Source organism: Equus przewalskii, chromosome 21 (assembly GCF_037783145.1).
Source record: "Equus przewalskii isolate Varuska chromosome 21, EquPr2, whole genome shotgun sequence".
Lineage (NCBI taxonomy): Eukaryota > Metazoa > Chordata > Mammalia > Perissodactyla > Equidae > Equus > Equus przewalskii.
Window position 1 is genome coordinate 28777165 of NC_091851.1, and position 19931 is coordinate 28797095.

The 19931-nt window shown below is 55.8% G+C and overlaps 1 protein-coding gene across 1 annotated transcript; it reads left to right on the top strand.

Moving 5' to 3' along the window:
- Positions 1-12975: 12975 nt before the first annotated feature.
- SLC32A1 (solute carrier family 32 member 1) lies at positions 12976-18222 on the top strand. The gene is made up of 2 exons (XM_070589212.1): positions 12976-13911; positions 16295-18222. Exons 1-2 carry the CDS (start codon positions 13519-13521, stop codon positions 17480-17482), a joined length of 1581 nt encoding a protein of 526 aa, XP_070445313.1. The 5' UTR covers positions 12976-13518; the 3' UTR covers positions 17483-18222.
- The last annotated feature ends 1709 nt before the right edge of the window (positions 18223-19931 follow it).

The window sequence follows — 19931 nt, forward strand, 5'->3', positions numbered from 1 at the left end:
ATTGAGAACATAATGGGTATTTTCATTTGTTCCCAGAAGAGCCATGTAAATTCTGAGGGTGAATTTGCTTTTATAAAACTTAGACACACATCCCTGCTAGAGGTTCTTAGAAATCCCCCAACCTAGTTGAAAAATCGCTGCCCCGGCGTAGCTGAGATGGGCTCCCTGGACATCCAGGTGAGCACCTGGCAACTTTAGTGCGCTAAAGGGGAGAAAAGAGAAAAACCCAGTCCAGATCAGCAGCGTACAAAAAACAAGTCACTCACGACTGAAGTGAGCCAGGGATCACTCCGTCCCCACTCACGGCTTGCTGGAGGTGTCTGGGCCGCCCCCAGCCTCTGAGCCCTGGAGAAGAGGGCCTGGGCTAATTCATTCCTGCACCACCGGCACCTTGCAAGGGGCCCAGCACAGAGCAGGGGGTTGGGGAACGCTGAAGAAAGGAAGGAACGAAAGAATGGATGACATATCTATTGGGGAGAAGCTGTAAAGTGTAAAGAAAAAAGGGAAAGAGAAATAACTAGAGAGTGCTGTCTATGCTCATTTCCTTTAGAATGCTGAATAATCTCCACATTCTGATGTGAAAGGTCTCCAAAAATAAATAAGTACAAAAAACCATACGGCACAACAGGCTACTTTTTGTGTAAAAAAAAAAAAAAAAGGAAGCGGACAATGAGAAAATATATATGTATTTGTTCATATATTTGCACTTGTTGTATGGGCAAATGGAAGGCTACTTAAGAAACCAGCCACTGCGGTTAAGGGAGAATCAGAAGGTGGGGGGTGGGAAACGGGAGTTAGACGGAGACTTTTCACCATGCGCATTTTAAAATGTCTGAACCATGTGAAATAAAAAATAAATCAAGAAAAGAAAAATGAGAAAATATAGGAAATTTCTGCTCCAAGAAAATATCGAATAAGAGTGGCCCCCTTGCTTGACGCCAGTGGAGGGAAAGGAATGCCTAGTTGATTCCTAGTTACCGCTCAGCTTCTCACGTCTTAGTTTAATTAAGGGCTTGGAGATCCCCTAACCTATTGATCTTAGACCTGAAAGCATTAGGTGAGTTCCCAGGAGCCCTGCGCTTTCTGAAATGGTTCCCCTAAACTCCACGTCTCTCTTGTAGCAGCCTCTGCTCCCTCCCAGGATGGCAGAGGGTAGAGTTGGTCATGGCTACTGGGGCGAGAGAGGCAGGAAGGAACTCTTGGAGGGGTCGGAGGCCATCCTGGAGAAGGGGAAAGGGAAGAGGAGAAGCTCAAAGGCCTGAATACAAGAGTCTGAGGAGGCAAAAAGAACAAAGCCTTGTCCCTGCCTTCGCTGTCCCTCCTGATAGCCACCTGCTGAGAAACAGTGAAACATCCAGGACCTTGGAGAGAGACTCTACCAACCATGGAATCGGGGTACAGGCAGTCATGTGGGGCACCCTCTCCTGGATCTCTAGGGGCAGGGAGCACCTTGCTGATACCACGGTTATATTTACAGCAGCCGAATGTAGTAAGGATGCTTTCATGCAGCATCGAGCACTGAGGGCCCCGGGGGCGCTGAGCCCCAGCACCATTAGCTGGGAGAATGGGGGTGGTCTGCAGCACCTGAGGTCCGAGTTCATTCTGGAGCCAAAGAGAGGAGGCCAGTGGCTTGGTCTGGCTGGCCCAACTCTGAGAGGCTTGAGTGCTATCCAGGCACACGGATTGCTCCCTGTCTGTGGGATCCAGACTCAGAGACTCCAGAGAGAGAACCTCTGGCCTCAAATAGGCCTGTGGCCTTCGGATTTCTGACATTGAGGGACACCCTCTATATGAGGCCCTTTGGTAAGCACATTCCTTTGGCTTTTACATCTTTGCAGGGAGGAGGCCTCCAAACCTTTCAGCGGCCTTCACATCTCAGAGAAAGTAGCCTAGGCTGTGAGTTTCTAAGAGGAAAACCCCAGCCTTGGCCTGCAGCTGCAAGGATCCAGGCCAGAGGGAGGTCTCCCGAAGGCTGCAGAGAGCCCCATCCTTTGAGCCCAACCCTGGGGCCTGGTCATCCCCCTGGCTGAGGTGACAGGCCAAGGCTGGGCATGGTCTCCTGTGTGAGCAAATGCTCTTTTCAGAACAGGATTTGTTCATTCTCAAAACAGACCCATATCTCACGGGCTCCAGCCTCACACACCCACCTGTGAGTGCCATATCCTCCTGGACTGAACATAGTATAAGCTTGTGGTAATAATAATAATTATCATATTAACAACAATATTAATGCCATGTACTGAGTGCTTACTAAAAGGCACAGGACATCATGTGCATTATCACATTCAGTCCTCACATTGACCCTACGAGGAAGGTAGGCACTTGATTCCAGCTGGCTGGGACTTTTCATGCTTAAGACAGACAGCTGGGCCCACTCTGGTGACAGCTATGACATGGGGGGCTTGGGGGCTGTTGCAGTTGTGTTTCCCTCAACATGGACAAAGTCAGTCCCAGCAGAAGCAAACCACGATGTCAAGCTGGGAGAAGCAGAAGTGCAACACGGAGAGGGGTCCCTGGTCCCAGCTGTCCCGAGGCCACGCTACTTCCTGCCCTTCCCATGATGACCTGAGCCCATGGCGTCCTCCCAGGAATGTCCCTCTGGACCTCAGCCAGCGAGTTAGGTTGGAGATAAATGAGATAATACATTTAATGAGACTGTACATTTAGCACATTAGATGGAAAAAATAAGTCCTCAATAAGTGTAGCATGTAGCTATTATCACTATTATTAAGAGAACCCAGGCTCAGCTCATATATACACCCTGAGAGGCAGTCTGGGGTGGGGCAGAAGGGCAAGTTCTGTTTTCTATACGTCACTGTGAGCTAAGGGTCCTAGAAACCCTGTGGACAAGACAGGCTTGGGAGGCCAGGGGGAGGGGAAGGCATTATGGTAGGGACAATGCAGTCTGGACAATGGTCCAGGGCCTGGAATGAGGAGACAGGTCCTCGGGAGTATAGGGTAGCTTGGGAACTCAGACCCGTGTCCCCCAGTCCAGGCCCTTGGGGGCTGGGGCTTGGCATCCCCACCTGATCCTGGCTGTCAGCACAGTGCTTTGTCCAGAGACCTGTGGAGAGCCTCCTCCACAGCAGGCTCTGTGCTGAGCTCCAGGATACAAGGACGAGTAAGATACAGACCACGCCTGCACGGACCTGCAACACTCCAGAGCAAAGCAGAGGGTGGTAGAGATACTTAGGAGGGGAATACTCCAGACTTGGGGAATCAAAGAGGGCTTCCTGGAGGAGGTGACATCTAAGCAGTGACCTAAGAAGGCATAATAATACAGGCTAATATCCATGAAGGATGTACTACATGCAAGATCTTTTTGATGCTTTATCTCCCTTAATGTAATTCTCTCTGCCACCCTGGGAGGAAGCTCTGATTATCCCTATTGAACAGATGAGGAGACTCAGGCTCTATTAGGTGAAGCGAGTCTCCTGGTCACACGGCTACAAAGTGGTGGCGATTGGATTTGAACTCGGCTCTGCCTGCCTTTAGGTGTGTGTTCTGAAGCACAGAGATGAGAGTAAGTGGGAGCGGGGGTGGGAAGCAGGTCACTCCCTGTAACAGGAACAGAGATCCAGTTGAACTGCTGGAGAGGAGGCTGCTGAGGCCACCCGGGGTCAGGGCACACAGGGCCTTGTAGGCTGTGAGTCGGGGCGGGGAGTTCCAACTTCACTATGAGGGCAGCTGGATGACCGAGAAGCCCAGACCTGGCTTTAGAACTCCACCATGCAAGCATCATGCCCACATAAGCGGCCTTCAATGGCTGGGGACAGCAGCACACAGACCTGCGGCCCCACCTGCCTCTCACGGCCCCCTGGGGTCGGGCCTGGAGAGAAGGAGCCAAAGGACTGGGTTTCCGGCCACTTTGCTCAGATCCTCTTCATCTTGAGTGAGGAGCAAGCTGGGGCTTGTCAGCCAATCTCCAGCCCACTCTAAATGAGCTGTAATGACTCCTGATTGCTCCTTTGTCGCTGGGCTGGCTTGCAGCTCCACTTCCATCTGAGGCCATGGGGAGGGGAAAAGGGGGCCTTGTAGACCAACGCATGATGCTGGTTTCCTATTTTAGCACGAATGCGTGTAGTAGGGGGCTGGGCACCCCCTGAGCTCTCAGAGATCCGAGTGTCAGGCACAGATGAGTGGGGGTGAGTGTGGAGGGAATAGAACCAGTTCCCGTGGTGGGCAGGACTTTACAGTTTCCAAGGCATCTCTTTGACCATGGGGCAGGATCATATCCTTATTTGACTAATGAGTAACCGAGGCTCGGAGAAGGGTTAGGGTACAATCACAGACAGCACATAATGGAAACAAGTGAGGTTTCACTGTTAATTCAGTCGACAAACATTTATTGAGGACCTACTATGTGTCAGGCACTGTTCTGGGCATTAAATATAAACCCGGAGCATGTCCACCTGTGACAACAATAACGATCGCTAGTTCTTAATGAGCTTTTCCAAGGCGCCCAGTGCTTCGCTACCTGCTTTTCATGTCCCGTCTCACGAGTCCTCCCACTAACGCTGTGAGGTAGAGTGGAGCAGTGCTGGGATGCGCCAGGAAGTGTCTTTCTGTCTCCATCCTGAAGTGGCCTATGCCGAAGTCGGCTCCTGAAGAGGGGCATTTGGAGAGAACAGGGACTGAGGGGCCAAGGAGACAAGAGAAAGGGTCCAAAGGGAAAGGGTCACCTCAAGATGGATGACCACAGGGGGCGCTCTAGGAGGTCTGATCAAAGAACTCACATCCCGCAGAGCCTGGGTGAGCTGACTAGAATAGAACAGAGACAGACAGACAGACAGACACACACACACATACAGCTTGTGTTGTATCGAAGACCCTACCTGAACACAGAGTAAAAACTTCCACATCTTCCTTTGGACTCCATGTGCAGCTCCGCACACAGTTTAGTAATGAACGTCCCACCCCTTCCTCCCACCGCCAGGACATAGTTCTAGGACAATCATTTTTATCCCCATTTAACAGACGGGTAAACTGAAGCTGAAAGACCCTGAGCCACCTGCCCAGGAGTGGCGGTGTTGACTCCAGAGCTGAGCTCTGAACCAACATCCCCCTCAGGCTGTCCCTGGACCCATTGGTCGTCATAGCAGCATGGGTGCCCTCAGTGACTGGCAGGCAGTGGGTGGAACGGCCTCTGCCCCTCACTGTAAAGCAGCAAGCCCCTCCCCCTCCCTCCTTCCTCCTTCCTCCTTCCTCCCTTCCTCCCCACGGCCCAGCTCCGCTCAGAGCTATTAACCAGGTCACGCTGGCTTGTCCCAGTCCAATAGTTCTCTTAATTGCCTTTTTATAGCACGTCGTACAACTGTTCATTACGCTGTCATATTTCCCCTCGAAGGCAGCAGTGGGGGAGCCAAATGGCGGATGGGGACCCGTGCAGGTGGCAGGGGCTGTGTGTGGGGCACCAATGTGCGAAGCTTATTTTCTACTCGGTCAGAATGAATTAAACGCGTGCTTCTCACACTTGAGCAATACACAAGCCACTTTTAAGGGGGAAAAAATCACAGCCCCCTCCCAACAACTGACAAATTATCTTTATTACAATTTTTACCGAAATACATAGAAACATAAGGCTGGGTATAAACTCTCATCCTTTTAGCTCTGTACAACTGGAAAAGCTAAGACAATGGACTGTTATTATACAAACAAAGCTACAAAATCAGAAATTTCAAAATGACACGATTAATTTAGTGTGATGGATGATGTGTTGCTGAAACCAAATCGCCACTTGCACAGTGCGCATGGTTCTGTCTGCTTCCACACTTAGCCTCCTCTGTTCTTTTGTCAGGAGCCCCATGACAATGAAAGCAGTACTCGGTCATCCAGGGGATCTAGAGGCTCCTTGGAGAGTTTTCAGATATAAAATAATATAATATAAAATGAACCAGTTCTGGGTGGGAGCTCACACACCCAGGTTAGGAAAGCATCAAGGTCCCAGGAGCCTTTCTCAGCAGTGCAGGGCTAAGCCATCCTGTGGGGAAGAGCCATGTGCTCTTGGGGCTGCGAAACCCAAGGACGCAGGGCCTGGCCCTCCGAGGCCAGACCTCACCCAGACTTGAGCGAAATCCACAAGCTCTTCTGAGAGCTTGCCCTGAGCTACAATATGCCTGCCCTGTGCCCCACCACCACCACCTCTCTGTCTCAAAGGGGTTGCCCTTGGAGTTGGGAGGAAGATGAGGGTGGCCAGAGTGGACATATACACCGGTCAGTGCAGGGAGAATGCCCGAGAGCAGACATGGAGATGCGTTTGGCCAGTGGCAGCCAGATCTGGATTGCAGCCCCTCCCTGGAGCCCACAGGCCCAAGACTTTCCTGGCTGACTCACCTAGAGTGCTGAGATTATAAGTCCAGCTCTGATCTTGGGTTTGAATCCTGGATCTGCCACTACCTGGCTGTGAGACTTTGGGCAAGTTACTTAACCTCTCTGTTCTCCAGGGTCCTCATCTGTAAATGCATATGAAACCAGCCCAAGCTCCCAGGGATGCTGTAAGGCTATAATGACAGAACACACACAAAGCACTTATCCTAGAACCTGGCATAGAATAAGCATTTGTTAAATGTTAATGTGGATATCTCGCCTGACTCCAGCTCTCAGCAGATTTGGAAGAGAAAGAAACTTCCAGATTAGGCTTTTAGGCTAGCGGCCATGGAGTCATGGTAGATGGCCTTTAGGGGATTTGAAACCTCGCGTTTTCTTGTGTGTGTTTCCAGAGAGAGAGGATCAGATGTCTAAAGGGGTCATGACCTAGAAAAATCTTCATCCTCTCAGCTGGTGCTGGTCACGGGCTGGCAGAGGCACTCAGTGTCTTAGTGGGCCCAAAAGCCATAACGAGTTCCCACGGACCGGGTCACTGACACATGGGCACTTATCTTCTCACAGTTCTGGAGGCTGGAAGTCCCAGACCAAGGTCTGGCAGAGTCAGTTTCTGGTGAGGACTCTTGCTGGCCTGCAGATGGCTGCCTTCTCGCTGTGTCCCCACAGGGTGGAGAGAGTGAGTCCAGAGTCTCTTCTCACAAGGTCACCAACCCTATCTGAGCAGGGCCCCACCCTGATGACCTCACTTAACCCTAATTAGTTCCTTAGAGGCCCTATCTCCAAATGAGTCATATTGGGGGTTAGGGCTTCAACGTAATGAATTTTGGGGGGACGTAATTTGATCTATAGCACTCAGTGAGGCAGACTGTTCTAGATCTGTGTGAGGGAAGGTTTTGACCAGCAAAGGCTAACCCTTCAGGCTTCTACCTAAAGCAAGGCTCACCCCCAGCTCCCTTAGCCTCAGTAACCCCACACCTCCCAGCCCCCATCACTGTCCCTCCAAACGCCCCCTTTGCTCTTCTGGTGCCCACCCAACACCACCCCCCTACTCCAGTCCCGTAGTCCCTGCCTGCAGCCTCCTCAGATGACAGTTAACTACCCTCAGGATCGTGGGGATTTAAGGGGACAATCCCCAGAGTGCTTTCACAAGTGCCTGGCACACGAGAGCACTAGTGAAGGTTAGCTCTGCACCAACAGGTTTGAGGGTCCAGGAGGTCAGACGCGCAGCCCCCTTGCACTCCTGGGGTCCAGGGTCCGTGTCGCAGGGCTCCCTGGAGTCAGAGCCTCCATCATGGCTGTCTCTCTCAATTGTTCTCACTGGTGACCCACAGATTCCTAAGGGGCGTGGAGTGGTCTTGCAAGGAGTCCCTGAATCCGGGGGGCACACCCTAAGCCCTCTCTGAACAAAAGTCACATCTCGCACGTGTTTGTATGACTGCTTTCAACTATGCAGCAGGTGCCATGAGCGTCAAGGATGGATCCATTTAGAAGAGCTATAGATCTCAGAAGTCAGGGCTGGGTTTCAGCCATTGTGGAGGTATGTTGCCTCAACCAATCACGCTCAAAGTTCAAGGGGGAAAAACGATTTTGTGACTTCAATTTAATTCAACCCCATGGCTATTTATGGAGTGTCTACTGTGTGCTGGGGACCCACTGGGGAACAAGGTCACCATGCTCCCTGCTCCCCAGCATAATAGGGGGCTGTGTTCTCAGAAAAGGGCAGGAACCATTGGTCTAACCCACCAAGTCTGGTCCAGGGTTCCTCCTTCAGTTCCCGGCAACTTCCGCTGGTTTCAAAAGCTGCAGAGGGAAGGCCTGGGTCCCCATGCCCCCTGCTCCCTTGGCCCTTAGAGCCATCCACACAGAAGGTGTGAACCTGGAAACCCAGAAGTCATGAAATCCAGCCTTTCTTGCCCTGAGGCAGGACTCCCCGGACAATGTCTCTGGTAGGACATCCAGCCTCTGCCTGCATACCTCCAGAGATGGGATGCTCACTACTTCCGCAAGGAAAACTGCTAATATTTACAGAGCCATTAGTGTATTTTAATATGTTTTCCTCTGAGCTAGCAGAGGAGCACCTACAGACTCCCACCGAAGGCAGAAGAATCAGGGTCTTTGTTCCAAGCACGTTCCATACACACTTGGAGGCCTCAGCCTTGCTGCTCCCTCCCCTCCCTCATGCCCATGGACACAGCATCAGGAAATTGGGTTCTGGTTTGGGGCACGGCGGGAATGGCTTTCTCCAGCTTAGGGAAACCTCACCAAGGCCCCAGCTGGAGCGGGACAGGGTGATGTATAGAGCCAGCGTCTGTCCCCTCAGCAGGAAAAGGCTCACAGACAGGACTTGCTCTGGAAAAGGAAGGGGAGGGGGGTCTGTCTGTGATCATTCAGCCCAGAAATGATGCTCATGATGTCGGCTTTCCAGGCCATTAATTCAAGGGCTCCATGACCCACCCCACCCCACCCCCGTTGCTGCCTGCTCTGGGAGATAAGCCCAGTTCTATTTAACCCTATTTATTCCCCCAAAGTGGCCTCCATCTCCATTAGCCAGGCATTTAACCCCTTGGGTACTAAAGGCATCAAAAATAGAGAGATTGATCTCGTGTTGGGAGCGGGGCGTGCATTTCACCTGGGTCCAGGCTGCAGGACTGATCCAGAATGCAGTCCTTGATTCGTGGGGCTTGGCGGGAGTCCTGGGGGCCCCTTACTTGCTCCCTCTTGGGCAGAACAGGCCCCTCAAGATAGTGGGAACTTGTGTGGTCCCGGGAGGAGAGCCCCTATCACCATTCCCAGTTAGACAGCACAGACAGACAGCTCCTGCTCCTTCACCACACACCCTCCCAACCCCCATCTTCTTGTCACAAGATCTGGGTTCTGGCACTGGCCAAGAGGAAATCTGTGGCACCTCTGCCTCCTTTGTGCCCTGCTGGCTGGGGCCTCTGCCTGGCATGTCCTGCTCTGTCTCCCGGCTGCCCTCTTCTAGCACATTCCTTTTTACGTCTCCTAGGCCCCTTCCCTCCTTTTGTCCTCTCCTCTTTTCCCCTTCAGTGATCATGTAGGGGTGTTCTTGCATTCGGGGGTAACCGACTACTGGGCTCAGTATAAATCTGTGTGTGTGCGTTCCTGTGTGTGTGTGTCTGTCAGTGTGTGTATGACTGTCTGTGAGTGCCTGTCTGTGTACTGCTGTGTGTCTGAGCCAGTTATCCAGGTGACTCTGCCCATGGGGATGGATCCACAGTGTCACTCCGAGTTTCTTTGTGTGGCAGGCACTCTTGGTACAAATCTTGTGCATGTCTATCTGTGTGCCAGCCTGTCCTTGACCTGTGTGTGTTGCTCTGTCAATCTGTGTAAATCTGCCAATGTTCTTGAATCTGTGTGTTGGCCCTCATTTCTCTGTGCATCTGTCAGTTGGCTTGTCATTCTCTGTGTGTGAGTGTACACGTGTGTGTGTGTGTGTGTGTGTTGTGTTTCAACTCAGGGGGCCAAGCTGCTGCAAATTCCTCTCATGAGGGTGCCCCTAGAGGAGCTGTTAGGAGAATGTGGATGTTGATGGCTTCCTGAGAGCACAGCCCAGCTCATTATCAGCTACGGAGGTTGTCCAGATTGCCTCATGGGGTGGCCTGCCAGGTCGCCTGCCCCCTGCCTTACTCCTGACCTTCATTCCTTTCCCTTCAGGTCAGCTCAGGGCTGCAAGGGGTGAGGACAGGGAGCTGGGGCAAAGACAGAATAGTGGACATTCCAACTCATACTGACTCTTAGACCCAATCACAGGCTTTTCCTTGTACACTCACTTTTCCCTAAACGAGAAATGGCCACTGGGTGTAGCAATAACAACAACAACAATAATAAAACAATTGCTACCACGTACTGGGCACTTAGTATGTGCTAAGTATTTTATATACAAGATCTCATTGAATCCTCTCAAGAACTCTGAGGCCGTTATTATTATTTTCACATTTTAGTGATGAGAAAGTGCAAGCTAAGAGAAGTTAGGTAAGTAGAGCAATGTCACACAGCTAGTACACGATAGAGCAAGATTTTCCCATAAGGGAAAGGCTGCTTGGGAGCTAGCCACACTGGCCTTCCGCCTGGGAAGAGGTATTTATTGCAAACAGCAAGAAAGTGGGGAAGCAGACGCCTTCCTCCTCCAAATGCCGGCATCTGACAAAGCCGGAAGGACTGGGGTCTGATTTTGAATTTTATCTCTTTTGACAGTGAGGTGGCCAAATACCAAACCACAACCAGGGAGGGGGGTGGAAGGACAACACGAGGTCATGGAGGGGAAGGCACAGGAGGAGCATGAGGATTCCCGGGTCCTAGCCTGGCTCTGCCCCGGACTCTGCGTGACCTTGAGCAGGACACCTCACTGCTGGCCCCAGGTTGGCTTGTCTGTATGATAAGGATAAAAGTGAGGCTCTGTGGGGATGTTTTAGGGCTGGTTTAAGCATCACAGGAAGGAGGACTGGACTGAATGCTCTCTGAAGTGCCCCCCAGACCCAAGAATCAGGGTGGGGAGCGTAGATAGGGATCATGCTTGGGTCATCTTGGTGATTCCAGTGACAACCAGAAGAGAGTCACATGCATAGTCGGGCTGTGAGAAGGTTCGCCCGAATGAATGAATAAATAAATGACCTCATTTCTCATAAATGAAAGAACTACCCAGCCCACCTTGGGTCCTACAGCCCTGAACATCACAGGGGAAAAGGAAAGAGAGGGTAAGCACTTTGAACTCTCCTAAAACCCAAACGTGAATTGGCAATGACCAACCGATACATGTCTGTCATTGATTCACCTGTCAAAGAGAGCATCCCTGGCCATCTTCGGGTCTGGGCGTGTATGGGGTAGAGGGGAGCACCAGGGAACCCTAGTTTCTGCCCAGATCATCTGACATGGAACCAAAGAACTCCACCAGGAACAGAAGGGGTGGAGTGAGGACTGAGAGGTGGAGATCTTTGTCTTTAGGAATCTGTAGGGAAAAGGATCTCTCTCCCCAGCATCTGGGAAGTGGGGTGGAGGAGAGGCTCTGGGATGGGCGACCAGTTCTATTTCAAAGCCTCTTTGGAGGAGACAGTCTCTGTGTTTGGGAAGGAAGGACCTCTGTCCTGTCTTTGTTCCAGGTCACATCATGACTTGGAGGGTCTGTGTTTGGGGGAGGGTTCTGTGGAGAGGTTTTCTTGTCTTAGTGGCTCCGGCGGGGGAGTTGGGTGGGGGAGGTTCTTCAGGTAGGGGGAGAGCTTCTGTCTTGGTTTCCACCAGGCAGCCTCTTGGGGAAATTTAAGGGGGTACCTGGGGAGAGATTAGGAGCATCTCTGTCCAACTTGGTGGAGGTTTCCTATCTGGAGAAGAGCTCCCTGGAGACAGCGATGGCTGGAGGTGGGGAGAGGAGGGTAGCAGGAAAGCCTGTCTTGTTCTGGCAGCTCCAACTGGCTGGTCAAAGCCCTCAGGCCGCCCTACTTGTGCGCTGACGTGAGCTAATCCAGAAATACTGCAGGGGAGGGGGAGAGGGGCTCTCAGTGAGACAGGGGCTTGGGAAGGGGAAGCCTGGGGACCCCTTTCTTTTCGTGTCCTTTAGTTTATCCCCACTCCCAGTCACAGCCGCTAGTCCTCCTTTACCTAGGCTGGGACGGTCAGGTCACCAACACTGCTGTTTACTCTTTAGGAGTCCCGGCGGGAGCCCAGCTGGGAACACAGGCAGGGACCCATCCGGAGCAGCGGACCCGCACGCAGACACAGCTACAAAAGGACTCACACAAGCAAAAACGCAGGCAACCCCTTCGCGAACGTATATACACACAATGCAGCACACAAGCTCTGTGTACACACAGGCTCAAATGCGCACAAAACTACACATTCACAGAATAAACACGGTTACCAAATCTCGCCCTCGGAGTCCACTCAGCTCCAGCCGGTAGCGATATCGGATACAGTATCAGTCTTTGTCTCTCACTCACGCGCACACACGCGCACCCCTCTCGACAGAAACAGGCTAGGTTTTCACGGCCCCCGCGGTCGCTGGGCGAGCAGGGCCCGAGCGCACCGCGTGCCCCCGCGCCCTGGGCCTGCTGCGAGCCCTTCTTTCCCGGGCGCCGGACACCAGCTGCGCCCCTCTGCGGCATGGGCATTCGCAAACCCGTCATGAGGCTGTCAAGAGGGACCCTCACAAAGTCCTGCCTCCTTCCAGATGCCCCAAACGGAAAAAAAAGCGAAAAGCCAACCTTTCGCCTCCTTTCCGCACACATTTGGAGAGCGGTTGGTGGCGAGCTTCCATCGCGGCGTCCCTGGACAGGCTGGGACAGCCCCAGTGACCGAAGCGGGGGTTGAGCGTTCTTGAGAGCGGTCCATGACGGATACTCCTGCCTTCAAGGGGGGCTTGAGGCCAGGTTTAAGTGCAAGTGATGGGTGCCACGGAGACAGATCGACGTCCAAACGGCCCGCGCCGCCGGAGACAGGTAACTGCCCTGCTGCCCTTCTGGGCGTCTAGACCGGTCTTTGGCCAGAGGATGGGGCCAAAAGGCTCCCGGACGCTCGAGGGGGTAGTCGGGGACGTGGGACCGGGAAAATCAGCACGCTAGGGCCCCCTCCCTCCCTCCCTGCGGCGGGGAGGTGGGAAGGGCCAGGATCCGAGCTTAGCGCCTCCCCCAGAAATGCAGCACTTCAGCCCCCACCCCCGGCCTCCGAGCCCCCTCCTTCGCGTGCTCCCTCTGGCTGCCTTCCCGCGGGCGCCCTTCTCCTACCCCCATCTAAATTCTCCTGAGTCCCTTTGTGCCCCCTTTCTCTTCTCCTTGCCCCCTCCTGACATCCCCTGCCTCGGGTGTTTCCCCCTCTCCAACACCCCCACCCGCCCGATTCCGAGGAGCGGGAGCGCATTGGGCTGCGCGCGGGTGGGGGCGCCGCGCCAGCTTCGCGTAGCTGCTCTGACGCCGCCGCCGCCCTCCGCAGCCCAGCCCGCGCCCCGCGGCAGCTCCGCAGTGCACTCGCCGCCGCCGCTCCGCCAGCCCCGCTGCCCGCCCGCCGGGTCGGCTCGGAGCGAGCCTCGAACGCCAGCCGAGGGGGTCATGAGCCAGAGCGCCCCGGGGCGCCGCCGGGAAAGCGAGCGAAGATAGCGGCCTCGCGCCCACCCGGCCCTCGCCGCCTTGCCGCGCGTCCCCCGCGTCCCCAGCCCCTGGTGTCCTTTCTTCAGGCCCCGCCGCCGCCATGGCCACCCTGCTCCGCAGCAAGCTGTCCAACGTGGCCACGTCCGTGTCCAACAAGTCCCAGGCCAAGGTGAGCGGCATGTTCGCCAGGATGGGTTTTCAGGCGGCCACTGACGAGGAGGCGGTGGGTTTCGCGCACTGCGACGACCTCGACTTTGAGCACCGTCAGGGTCTGCAGATGGACATCCTGAAAACCGAGGGCGAGCCCTGCGGGGACGAGGGCGCCGAACCGCCCGTCGAGGGAGACATCCGTTACCAGCGCGGCGGTGGCGCGCCCCTGCCACCCTCGGGCTCCAAGGACCAGGCCGTGGGGGCTGGTGGCGAGTTCGGGGGCCACGACAAGCCCAAGATCACGGCGTGGGAGGCGGGCTGGAACGTGACCAACGCTATCCAGGTGAGCGCGGGATTCCCAGCTGGGTCAGCCCCCCCACTCCCTCCAGCTGTGCGCACCAGACTTGACCCCCAGCCGAGTCGCCACCCGCCTCTTCTCCCCGCAATCTCGGCCCCGAGACCCGCTCCTGTACCCGGGATCTTCCCCCATCCCTCTTCTCTCTCAGCCCTGAGCGGGGATCTACCCCCCCCCCCCGCCCCGCCCCGGCGGCGTCTCCCCTCCCGCCCTGATCCGCTCCTGCTTCCGCGGCCCCAGCCGCAGGACAGCTTGACTGAGGTTCGGTCGGAGACACTTGCCCTGAGACCCTGCAAAAGCGAGGGAAACAGGAGGAGGAGAGCGGGGAGGGGTGAGGGAGAAAGAAAATCAGGATCGGAAGGGACGGTAACGCCTGGGACTCCGGAATGGATTCACAGCTGCATTTTCGGGAGGAAAGGAGAGGGGGAAATCGCTGATGTGGGAGTCTCCTCCCGTCACACACGCATAGACACGGGCACAGGGACAAAGGCAGGCACGCATGCCCACAGCCCCGCTCCCGGACGAACAAACGCACGGCACAGGTGCACATGACATGCCTCTATATATAGACCCACCGCAGGGTTATCCTCAAACGCACCTTCACACACTCCTACGCCTCCCACACACAGAAGCACATACCTGTACATACCAAGCACACACACAAACCCGTGTGAACATACACACACACAAGCACAGACTCAGGCGGACAGGATGCAGCCGGCTCTCTCAGGTGCAGCCCTGTTGGGGACACACAGGTGTACACAAGCATACGCACACACATGTGTGCCCACACAAGCACATATGGTCTGTGGTAACTCAGCGCTATCTGCACAGACTCACCCTTCTGGCCCGAAATCCCGGCTACACTGCAAAGAGGCGACCAGCTTCTCCGCGTGTGACCTGGCGAAGCTGCCCGTAGATGCAGTGAACGGCCTCTGGTCTCCAGGCCCGCTACTCCTTCACCCCTACTCTCAAACCCCCACTCCCCACCAGGCGGCGCCGGACTCCGCCGGGAGGGGGTTCGGAGCCGGTGCAACGACCCCAGGAGCTGGCGAAGGAGGGTAGGCCGCGGCTCACCGGGCAGAGGAGGCCTCCCCGCTAGGCGTCCCCGGGCCCCACGGCTTGGCCTCTCGGCGTCCCTGGAGCGCAAGGTCGTTGGCGCTCAGAACGTGGGTTTCCCCGCAGCGGGAGATCACAGCGGGGTTGCTCGGCGACCCGGGCTCTGCAGGCTGCGCGGGGCTTTGCGCACTAAGTGGTTCGGCCCGAGGCGCCTCCCGCTCCAGGGCCCGGGGGGACTGCCCTTCGAAACCAGGGACGGGGGACCGCGCCCGCCGCGGTTGCCGCCCGCGCCTTCTCCCTGCGCGTCTTTGAAGGTCCCGTTCCATAGGCCCGGAGGGAGGCCAGGGCGGGAGGCGGAAGGCTTGCAGGCTTCGGGAGCCCTGGATTTCGTTAGCTTTTCTTCCCCATGTGGATTCTAAACCTTCCCTCCCCAGCTCTGCCCTCCCGATCCCGCGGCTTCGGGTTTACCCTTGCACGCAGCACCCGTGCCTCCCCCCCGTAGGCCCCTTATCCTGCTGGCCTCTACCACTCCCACTTAGCCCCCTTCCTTAGGGCTCGGCCTCTCCGACCCAACTCCGGCCTTGCCCTGAGACTCCCTACCTTCAACCCCGCCTCCCCCACACCCCCCGCGCCTCGGGCCTCGCCCCCCAGAGCCCTTCGAGAGCATCCCTACGTTCCCTCTGTTCTTGACTCCCTGCGGCTTCGCCCCACACTCAGCCGCGCTTCCTCCCTGCCCTATCTCCTTTCCCTCCCACTGCCGCCTTTAACGTGTCCTCCGGTTCGGCCCTTAGGCACCCGCATTTCCCTCCTTAGCTTTCCTGCACCCCATTCCAGCCCCACCTTAATCCTGTGCCTCCTCTTCCTAATGGCTCAGGCCCGGCTCTCTACCTTGATCAGCGCCCTTTTCCGGCCACGCCCCCTCCAGCCCGCTCTTATCTCGTCAGTGCGTCCCGCGACTGATTCCGTCTCCGGGAACCACCCTCAAGTATCTCCACATACCCCTTCTCTCCTTGTGTCTTGACCCCTCACTCAGCCCTCTCCCCACCTCCCATTAGCGCACCTTTCCTTCTCAGTCCCGTCCTTAAACACCTCTCTCTCCATTTCCGACTCAACAGCCAGGCTCCCCATTAGACTGCTCGACACCCCCATTCCAGCCTACCCTTAACCTCTCCTCCCTGTGGGTTAGGCCCAGTTCTCATCCTCCTTAGCGCCCCCTTCTGGCTATAGCCTTAAGCCACGCACGCCCCGAGGTCCCCTCTTTCGAGGCCGCATCTGCTGAGCGCCCCCGTCTGGTTGCCTCTCCGCTCCGCAGGGCATGTTCGTGCTGGGACTGCCCTACGCCATCCTGCACGGCGGCTACCTGGGGTTGTTCCTCATCATCTTCGCCGCCGTGGTGTGCTGCTACACCGGCAAGATCCTCATCGCATGCCTGTATGAGGAGAACGAGGATGGCGAGGTTGTGCGCGTGCGGGACTCCTACGTGGCCATCGCCAACGCGTGCTGCGCTCCTCGCTTCCCTACGCTGGGCGGCCGCGTGGTGAACGTGGCACAGATCATTGAGCTCGTGATGACTTGCATCCTGTACGTGGTGGTGAGTGGCAACCTCATGTATAACAGCTTCCCAGGGCTGCCCGTGTCACAGAAGTCCTGGTCCATTATTGCCACGGCCGTGCTGCTGCCCTGCGCCTTTCTTAAGAACCTCAAGGCCGTGTCCAAGTTTAGCCTGCTGTGCACTTTGGCTCACTTTGTCATCAACATCCTGGTCATCGCCTACTGCCTATCGCGGGCACGCGACTGGGCCTGGGAGAAGGTCAAGTTCTATATCGACGTCAAGAAGTTTCCTATCTCCATTGGCATCATCGTGTTCAGCTACACGTCGCAGATCTTCCTGCCTTCCCTGGAGGGCAACATGCAGCAGCCCAGCGAGTTCCACTGCATGATGAACTGGACGCACATCGCTGCCTGCGTGCTCAAAGGCCTCTTCGCGCTCGTCGCCTACCTCACCTGGGCCGACGAGACCAAGGAGGTCATCACGGATAACCTGCCTGGTTCCATCCGCGCCGTGGTCAACATCTTCCTCGTGGCTAAGGCGCTGTTGTCCTACCCGCTGCCCTTCTTCGCTGCTGTCGAGGTGCTGGAGAAGTCGCTCTTCCAGGAAGGCAGCCGTGCCTTCTTTCCCGCCTGCTACGGAGGCGACGGGCGCCTCAAATCCTGGGGGCTGACGCTGCGCTGCGCGCTCGTGGTCTTCACGCTGCTCATGGCTATCTATGTGCCGCACTTCGCGCTGCTCATGGGCCTCACGGGCAGCCTCACGGGCGCCGGCCTGTGCTTCCTGCTGCCCAGCCTCTTCCACCTGCGCCTGCTCTGGCGCAAGCTGCTGTGGCACCAAGTCTTCTTCGACGTCGCCATCTTCGTCATCGGCGGCATCTGCAGCGTGTCCGGTTTCGTGCACTCGCTCGAGGGCCTCATTGAGGCCTACCGAACCAACGCGGAGGACTAGGGCGCGAGGGCGAGCCCCCGCCGGGCTCGCGCGCTCTCCCCACCCCATCCCACCCCCACCAGCCCCGCGCGCCCAGACGCCGCGCTTGGGAAGCCAAGCTTTAAACATCTCTGGTTCCTTGTTTCTGATTATTGGGGATGGGGGGGTGGGGGTGGGAGGGGATAGGGATCCACAATCCATAGCGTCTGCGTTTCTGTTGTCCTTTCTTTTCCACAACACCCTGGTTTCAGGGGGAGGAAGGGGCGCATTTGTGGGCAGGGTTTTCTGTCCTTCCAGGAGGGACCCCGAGGGACCCTAACACTTTGGTCCCAGTCGTCAAGGGAGGTGGGAAGGGAGGGAGAGGGGGCACAGCTCGCAGGTCCAGAAACTTCACCTTGGGGCGACATTTCACAGCCATTCAGCGCTAGGAATCTGCAGCGTCCAGCCATTTCCAGCAAGAGTGCTTTCCATTCCGGAGACATTTCAACCCTGCAGCGGGAAAGGCGGGCCGGGAAATCCGTTTCGGTGGGCGATTTCCTTTGGCGAAGCGGAGAAGGGAGAAGCCATGGCGGGGCCGGCTTGCCGCCGGTTTTCAGAAATCCAAACTCATCTTGTGCAGTTTATCAGGTTGTCGAACTGTTCTACTGTGCGTGTGGTGTGCTCGTGGTGAATAAGATGAAATGTATATCAGAAAAAAAAATCTATCTCTAATTTAGAGTGCGGTGCATAATTACATCCGCAAATAAAGAAGAAACAAAGGCGCCCTCGGCTTCTTATCAGTTCTGCATTTCGAGTCCAGCGCGTTGGGCGTGGGGGAACCGGCTGGCGCCTAACCCGGTGAGGCAGGTGGGGGTGGAGGAGCAGCTGTAGTTATAGGATCCCAGGAGAGCTCGAGCGAGAGTAGGATGGTCTCCACCAAGAGGAGGTTCTCCAGGTGTTTGCGGGATGCAGGGGAAGGAGCATGTCGTGCGCTGAGTGGTTCCGTGTGTCCTCAGCACCCCCAGCCACCAGGACAAGGCTTGTTCCGAATCTCTCGCCGGGGTTGGATCCATCTGGGAATTCGGTGAGCGCTCTCGACCTCCAATGCTAAAAAAAAAAAAAAGCAAAAAATAGCTTTTATAGACAAAAGTCCTACACCTTTTGTTCAACAAATGTTTAAAGACAGCCCATCAGAGCTGGGACTGTGCTGGGTGCTGGCAGCAACAACCTCAGCCCCGTTCTCCTGGAGCTTCCAGTCTAGTGGAGGAGAGACAGGCAATAAACAAGGACACAGAAATCCACATGGACTGCTCACTGGGAAGAGAGCTATAAAGGAAGTCGGCAGAGGGTTGTGTAATTCGTGGGGACCCCAGGGCCAGGTGCCAACTGACCTCGCCGGCATCTCTTACGCTGGAGACACCCCTCAAGTCCAAGCTGGGGCATACACAGCCACAGCCAAGAGATCTGACTGTTTAGAATCAAAAGCCGCAGTCATTTGGGTCCCAGTCTCCCCTTTTCTTGAGCAGCCTGTTTGAGAATGTGTTTGCCTGAATTACCCACAGGATCCGGTCCTTTTTTGTGCAGATCCAACTCCAGGGGCAGCACTCGCATTGCCTCCAGGAGCTCCAGTCCTGGGGATGGTTGGAAAGGGTCGTGGTCAGACTTTCCAGACAGGGATCCGGGAGGGAGGGAAGGCAGGGCAGTTCCCAGGGTCCTCTCTCACTGCCAGAGAAGCCACGCGGGAGGTTCTTGGTCCCCAACATGAACACGGAGGCCTCGTTTGGAACGATTTCTGCACGTACTATCGGTGCAAGGGAAAGAACCGGGAGAATGCCTAAGTACGGTGTCCATTTCTCCCTACTTGCTGCGACCTGTGCGCGGAGAGAGAGCAAGAGCGCCAGAGCGCCTATGTGAAGACATGCGTGTGGGCTCAGGGGTAGGCTGAACCTGTATCTTGTGAGAACCCTGGTGAATGTGCGTGTGCGTGTGTGTGCAGATCATCCGTGAGGGTGTGACTGCGACACAAGTGACCTCCCACCACACTGGTTCTGCAGCCACCAAACAGGCGTGAGAGCAGAAGGGGAATAAGAGCCCGTCCCCTCGGCTGCCCGCAGCTCTAATGATTTAAACAGCCATTAGAGATGTCTGTTGTCATCCGCCTAATCCCCCTTTGTCACAATTGCTGCGCATTCAGGATCCGGAGCTGACCGGAGGATCCTCAGTCCCCAGTCCCCATGCGCTCTCTGATGTCTCCCATCATTGGGGAACTAACAGTTCCTCCTCTCCTGCCCCGCCTCCCACTGTGGGTCAACCGACCCTGGGGTGCGCTCTGAGTTAGAGCATGGTCTGCAGCCCTCAGAAAAAGCCCGGACTTGTGCAGTGGAAGGGAAGGTGGGAGCGTCATGCTGCACCAACTCCGTCCTTCCCGTCTTTAAAAGGAGAGATGAGACACCAGGCAGGCTCCAAACAGTGGCTGCCACCTACGCAGACT